The following is a 7,500-nucleotide window of genomic DNA, read 5'->3' on the forward strand; positions in this document are numbered from 1 at the left end:
AACATTCTTGTGTTCAGACTTTGCTATAATAATTACCCAAAGAACCGTCAACTGAAAAGAGTTTTCTTTGCCAAACATCCGTCATGGTGTAAATCAATATTCGACTAGTGTGAATTATATCTGTCAGTCAAAAAAAGAAAAAGAAACTATGTTAAAGAAATGAGAAAATATCCACTTCTTATACGTCACGGGGATGATTTACAACGTGGTAACTATGTTATGTTTAATACTAAAAGTAAACGCTTAAATAACATCAATATATATACTAAAATTTCGTAAAAAAATATTAAAGCATAACAAGCACCAGACAAATCCAAAAAAAATATAAAAGTCTGGAGAAAACAGATAATATAGTTTGGCAGAACTGAGCTTCATAACATTTCATCACAATTTCCAAAAGAAACATTTTTTTCTCTCTCTTATATGAAATATTCTCATCTCAGCTGGCTTGGCCTCAGTCTCGTTCTCTCAGTCTCATTAATCACCTTTTCTACATTAGCTTGCTCACAATCTCGCTTTCTGAGTAGGCTTGCTCTCAACCTGTTTCTTTATTGGCTTGCTCTCAACCTCAGTTTCTATACCGGCTTGCTCTCAACCTGTTTCTTTATTGGCTTGCTCTCAACCTCAGTTTCTTTACCGGCTTGCTCTCAACCTCAGTTTCTTTACCGGCTTGCTCTCAACCTCAGTTTCTTTACCGGCTTGCTCTCAACCTCAGTTTCTTTACCGGCTTGCTCTCAACCTCAGTTTCTTTACCGGCTTGCTCTCAACCTCAGTTTCTTTACCGGCTTGCTCTCAACCTCAGTTTCTTTACCGGCTTGCTCTCAACCTCAGTTTCTTTACCGGCTTGCTCTCAACCTCAGTTTCTTTACCGGCTTGCTCTCAACCTCAGTTTCTTTACCGGCTTGCTCTCAACCTCAGTTTCTTTACCGGCTTGCTCTCAACCTCAGTTTCTTTACCGGCTTGCTCTCAACCTCAGTTTCTTTACCGGCTTGCTCTCAACCTCAGTTTCTTTACCGGCTTGCTCTCAACCTCAGTTTCTTTACCGGCTTGCTCTCAACCTCAGTTTCTTTACCGGCTTGCTCTCAGTCTCGCTTTCGGAGTTGGCTTGCCCTCAACCTCGGTTTCCTAACAGCCTTCTGGGTCGAACTGCTCCCGCCGACAACCTCCTCCTTAAAACGGGCCTTCGACGAGGAACCTCTGCCGGCGCCCTTCGTCTCCGAAGGCTCGAGGGAGTGGCTGCTGATGGCGTCGACGAGGGAGAGGAAGTGCTGCTGCATCCGGGCGGCGTGGTCCTCCAGGCGACGGCGGGCGCGCTTGGGGGCCTTCTCGCCGCCCACTCCGTCGATGCCTCCTTCGGGTGCAGGTCCTCCTCTGCCGGAGGTCGTGGACCCTACCCCGCTGCCGTCCTCTTGACACTGTGTGGAGAGGATGGGTGGGGGAGTCCCCGCGTTTTAAACGAATACGAAATTAATTACGTTTTTTAGATTGCGTGTGGAGAGGGAGAAAGGGGGGGGAGGGGGAGGGAGAGGGAGGAGGGAGAGGGAGGAGGTGGAGAGGGAGGAGGTGGAGGAGGGAGAGGGAGGAGGAGGGGAGGGAGAAGGAGGAGCAGGAGGAGGAGAAGCAGAAGGAGGAGGAGAGGGGGGGGAGGGAAAGGGAGGGGGAGGGAGAGGGAGAAGGGGGAGAAGGGGGAGAAGGAGGAAGAGCAGGAGGAGGAGGGAAGGGGGGGGAGGGAAAAAGGGGAAAGGAGGGGAGGGGGGAGGGAAAAAGGGGAAAGGAGGAGGGGAGGGGAGTGAAAAAGGGGAAAGGAGGAGGGGAGGGGGAGGGAGGTGATAGGAGGGAGAGGGGAAGGTGAGAGGAGATGGGGGGTTGGAAGGAGGAGGGGGGGAGGGAGAAAGGTGAGAGAGGAGGGGGGGAGGGAGAAGGTGAGAGGAGGAGGGGGGGAGGGAGAAGGTGAGAGGAGGAGGGGGGGAGGAGAAGGTGAGAGGAGGAGGGGGGAGGGAGAAGGTGAGAGGAGGAGGGGGGGAGGGAGAGAGGTGAGAGGAGGAGGGGGGAGGGAGAAGGTGAGAGGCGGAGGGAGGGAGGGAGGGGAGGGAGAAGGTAAGAGGAGGAGGGGAGGGGGAGGGAGAAGGTGAGAGGAGCAGGGGAGGGGGAGGGAGAAGGGAGAAGGGGAAAGGAGGAGGAGGAAAGGAAGAGGGAGAAGGGGAGAGGAGTAGGAGCAGGAGGAGGAGGAGGAGAGGGGGGGAGGGAAAGGGAGGGGGAGGGGGAGGGAGAGGGAGAAGGGGGAGAAGGGGGAGAAGGAGCAGGAGGAGGAGGAGGGGAGGGGGAGGGAAAAAGGGGAAAGGAGGAGGGGAGGGGGAGGGAGGGGATAGGAGGAGGGGGGGGGAGGGAGAAGGTGAGAGGAGGAGGGGGGAGGGAGAAGGTGAGAGGAGGAGGGATGAGGGAGAAGGTGAGAGGAGGAGAGGAGGGATGAGGTGAGAAGGTGAGAGGAGGAGGGGAGGGGGAGGGAGAAGGTGAGAGGAGGAGAGGAGGGATGAGGGAGAAGGTGAGAGGAGGAGGGGAGGGGGAGGGAGAAGGTAAGAGGAGAAGGTAAGAGGAGCAGGGGAGGGGGAGGGAGAAGGGAGAAGGGGAAAGGAGGAGGAGGAAAGGAAGAGGGAGAAGGGGAGTGGAGGAGGAGGAAAAGAAGATAGAGGGAGGGAGGGAGGGAGGGAGAGAGGAAAAGGAGAGGGAGGGAGGGAGGAAAAGGAGAGGAAGGGAGGGAGGAAAGGAAGAGGGAGGTGGAGGGGGAGGGGGAGAAACATCGCCTTACCTCATGCTTCTTATCAACACATCTGGGCCTCTTGTTCGTCTTGGCGGCCGGAGGAGGAGGAAGAGGTCCTCGCAAAGGCTGGAGTCGAGAAAGAGATGGATTAAAAGGCTGGGAATGCGGGACGGACTGAGGAGCAGGCTGCAAGACCCGAGAAAAAGCCGAGTTCACGTGCAGGCCGCCCGCCAACAGACCCTGGACCCCGACGTGTGAGTGCGTGGCTTGACTCGCGGCTGAGCTTTCGACGAGTCCGCCAGCGCCCGGAGACGTGTTCGCGACAGGTTTGGCACCGCCGTCCGACCGGGGGTGGATCACCCTGAAGGCGGACGACCACGATTCTCCTGCAGGAGGCATGGGAATGGTGTCCCCGGACATGGAGGGCGGGGCGGCGGCGTGGGGATCATAGGACTCCGGGAGGAGGGAAGGGAGGCGGTGGGTCGTGGATTGCGTCGTGGGTTGCATGGCCCTCGAAGGTCGGCTCTGGAAGGAAACGCGGTAATGAGGTAAAAACACCGCGTCATCGCACGTGCGTATTCTGGAGATTTCGTAGGTTTTAGTCAAGATGAGAATGCTTTCAACGGTAACTCTGATAAGTGGAATATAGCTGGAGGACGTGCAGCCTTGAATTTATGAATGGGACTGGCAATAGAAGAGAATGAAAATCGAAATGGGAATGGATGGAAAGAGAGAAAAATGCATGTGTACTTATGCATCCCGCACGGAATGATGTAAGTGGGTTAATGGGGAAGGTAATATAGCAAGGGAGTTAGTAGTGCAGGGCCCTTTTCTGTAAAATAAAGATGATCTGGTAAAAAAATAAAACACGGTAGTAAAATTACGGCAATATGTATTAATGAAGGATTGTAGATCGAGGCCTGAAGATAAATGCATAGAAATTAGAGGCATTTTCCTGCGTCAAAGAATAATATGCTGTACACAGAATAGCTACATGTGGAATAGAGGAACAGTACGAATTGAAAGTAAGAAAAATAAGAAAGAAGTAGAGAGGACGAGAAGTAGATACGTGGAGAGTAAGAAGAAAAGAGAAGAGAAATAGAGTAAGAAACACAGTAAGAAGTAGAAGTAAGGAGGAGTACAGGAGAGGAAAAAAGTAGAAGAAAGAAAAGTGTGAATTGAGAAGAAGCAGAGTGAAAAGTAATAAAAAATGCCGTAGAGACTAAAGGTGAAATCAAGGATAATATTCTTTTATATCAACCGGAAACCTGGACACCGAGAAAGACGAAACATTAAATTACAGAGCAGACAAGCCCGCCGTAATAGTGATGAATATGAGGCAGAGAGTATTGCTATAAACATCAGAATATGAAGAGCATGAGACAGCACGAACACACTACGAAAAGAGAAAGCCATTGGTTAAGGAGGAGGAAGGAAGATTAAGATGAGGGAACGTGATCGAAAGAGATAGAAGTGAGGCTGGCGCTTACAGGAGATAGTGTCACTGATAGACACGTATGGGTAAAGCTTATTAGGACTCCTACTCATATCCTGAATTCGCTTGTCTGTCATACACCGTTACTGATAAATACTTAACCTCAATAAAAATATTTTTAAAAAAATCGATAATGATTTAACTTAATTTGATTAAAGCGAAGAGGATTAAATTCCATGTCAAACGACTATAGTGCGTCCAATCTTTGGGAGACAAAGATTTATCCTTATGTTTACCTATATCTAAAATTAGTTAAAAACTAGTATAGAGTATTTTGATTAATGGATTACACAACTTTTAAAACTTCTTCTTCCACTCAAAAGATACTCAAGCGAGGGCGAGTTGCCACGTTTTCCTTTCCAGAGACTGAACGAAGGAATCCTAACCCTCGTGAGAAATGGGAGAGCTTCCACCTCCTTCGGGGCTGAAGAAGCTCTTGTCGGGTCCCTCCCATTCCCCGTCCGCTCCGTCCTGCCGCCACTCCTTCCTCCTGCTGCGTGGGTTGTCCTCCCGCCGGCCAGTGGACCGAAGCAGGACCATACCTCCGCATCACAGGCCTGCGCGAAGGGGTCGTCCTGCCCTGCGGCCTGCGCTCTCCTGCGTTCCTCCTCTTCCTCTGCGGCCTCCTGGGGTTTCTGGAAAGGCATGAATCCCGAAGGGCAATCGAGAGGCTCCCTCCCCACCAGCACCCGTGAGGCGTGAGGCTGGGACGTGAAGATGGAGGAGAAGGAGGAGGAGGAGGGGAAGGAAGAGGAGAAAGAGGAGGAGGAGGTCGTCACCACCGAGGCCTCTGCCGCGCTCTGAGGTCCTCCCCGCCCTCCCCATCCCTTCCCCATGCTGTCCCCAACGATCAGGCGGAGGTAGTGCGTCTTGGCGTCCTCCAGCGGGTCTCCCAGCGAGGAGGGCGGAGGCGGGTCGTCGTGGTCGTCCAACATACTGTCGTCGGGGTCGTCGTCTATGCACACGTCCTCCTCCATCCCCTCGCCATCTTCCTCTACTCGGGGAAGGGAAAGTACGTCGGTATTTATACTAAGGACTGAGGATTTGATGACGGGCATGACTCACGAATAGGCAGAACCCAGAAAAAAAAAAAAACTAAAAACGTAAACAAAGAAATCTATTTCGCAAACTATGCACCCAACACTGGATATTTCGCGAACAATTCAGCAAACAAAACAACAAAAAATAATTGAAAAAAACTACTTATAAACCCCTTAATCAAACCGTCTTCGGAGTCCTGGGCGATCGAGAAGATGGTGGGCGTGGGCGTGAGAACACTTTCATGGAAGCTCTCGGGCGAGGTCTGGTAGGCAGCCTGGAGTCGGGCGTTTACTCTCGAGCAACGCCATACGCCTACAACCAGCGTCTCGTAGGCCTATTGGGAAGGAAGACATTGCCTTCATTTTTTTTCCCTTTCTGTAAATGAGCTTATAAAGATTACTTATACTTGATAATGATGATGACCCCGAAAGAAAGAAAGAGAGAACGAAAGAAGAAAAGAAAAAGGAAAGAAAAGAAAAGAAAAGAAAAGAGAAGAAAAGGAAAGGAAAAGAAAAGGAAAAGGAAAAGTAAAAGAAAAGGAAAAAGGAAAGAAAAGAAAAAAAGAAAAAAGAAAGCAGAAAATAAAAGAAAATGAAAGATAAAAAAAAAATAATAAAAAATGCATAAATAAAACAAAACAAAAAATCCACATTCAACCGTCCCACGAGACCCATCCCTCACCTTATCCACCGCCCGAATCAAATCCTCCTGAAGGCCCGGATGCAGTCCAGGCTGAATCGCGAAGCAGCAGAAGTACCGCAGGCTCTGAAGGCCGGCGTGCGTGGCCAGGTAGAAGAGCTCGATTTGGCCGGAGAGCGAATGCAGAACTTCTGACGGAGGAGGCGACGCAGGTGACGGAATTAACCCATTGATTTCAGGCCTATGTGTGCGTGAGCGTGTTAATCGAATTCACATTATTATTAATATTATTGTCGTTGTTGTTGTTGTTGTTATTATTATTAATTATTATATTTTTATTTTTATGTTTTTTTTACCCAAAATAAGAAACTTACGGCCTTAACTACGATTTTGATCATCAACATCAACAATGTGTTGATGTTGATGATCATGGTTAGGAGGATGGTGATGATGATAATGTTGGTGATGATGTTGGTGGTGATGGTGATGTTGGTGATGATGGTGATGTTGGTGATGATGATAATGTTGGTGATGATGTTGGTGATGATGATGGTGATGATGATGTTGGTGATGATGATGGTGATGATGATGTTGATGATGATGATGGTGGTGAAGATGATGATGATGGTGGTGAAGATGATGATGATGTTGGTGATGATGATGATGATGTTGTGATGATGATGATGATGTTGGTGATGATGATGATGATGTTGGTGATGATGATGTTGGTGATGATGATGATGTTGGTGATGATGATGATGTTGGTGATGATGATGATGTTGGTGATGATGATGATGTTGGTGATGATGATGATGTTGGTGATGATGATGATGTTGGTGATGATGATGTTGGTGATGATGATGATGTTGGTGATGATGATGATGTTGGTGATGATGATGATGTTGGTGATGATGATGATGTTGGTGATGATGATGATGTTGGTGATGATGATGATGTTGGTGATGATGATGATGATGATGATGGTGATGATGATGATGGTGATGTTAGTGATAATCAAGATGTTGGTGATGACGATGACGACGATAACAACAACAAAAACCGTAAAACCATTAGTAACGATGATATTAGCAACAATTTTTTTTCTAACGAAAATCCAAGGCATGCATTGAACAGGAAAGACCAGACGGGTGTAATAACCGACTGCCTTGGTGACAAAGCGCTTGCGAAGCCATCTAACCGTAAAAAAAAATAAAGAAAACAAAACAAATGAACCAGGGACAGCGTATGTACTCAACGGCAATGGGGTTAAGAACATAATGTTGTTGGCAGCGATGTATTTCCGCTGTACTGAGTCCTGATTCTATTTTCTTGCTGGTTTTACATTATATATCGTTGTATTTTTTCATTCTTATTTTTTGTTTATCCATCTATGTATCTATATTATCTGCCATCTATCTATCTATTTATCTATGCATCTATTATCTACCTATCTATCTATCAATTTATATATTTGCCTATCTATCTATCCATTTATCTATTTACCTATCTATCTATCCATTTATCTATTTACCTATCTATCCATCCATTTATCTATTTACCTATCTAT

The 7,500-nt window shown here is 48.0% G+C and overlaps 1 protein-coding gene across 1 annotated transcript in view; it reads right to left on the reverse strand.

Annotated features, from left to right (window-relative positions):
• Positions 1-929: 929 nt before the first annotated feature.
• Positions 930-7,500, reverse strand: part of LOC125024997 — a 10,309-nt gene continuing 3,738 nt past the window's right edge. The window contains exons 4-8 of the mRNA XM_047612821.1: positions 5,976-6,124; positions 5,478-5,628; positions 4,640-5,247; positions 2,807-3,283; positions 930-1,415 (exon numbers count right to left, since the gene is read on the reverse strand). Of these exons, the coding sequence (XP_047468777.1) occupies positions 1,083-1,415; positions 2,807-3,283; positions 4,640-5,247; positions 5,478-5,628; positions 5,976-6,124 (1,718 nt within the window). The 3' untranslated portion in view covers positions 930-1,082. The remainder of the gene's footprint in view (positions 1,416-2,806; positions 3,284-4,639; positions 5,248-5,477; positions 5,629-5,975; positions 6,125-7,500) is intronic.

This window comes from Penaeus chinensis, chromosome 4 (assembly GCF_019202785.1).
Source record: "Penaeus chinensis breed Huanghai No. 1 chromosome 4, ASM1920278v2, whole genome shotgun sequence".
In the NCBI taxonomy this organism is placed as follows: Eukaryota; Metazoa; Arthropoda; class Malacostraca; order Decapoda; family Penaeidae; genus Penaeus; species Penaeus chinensis.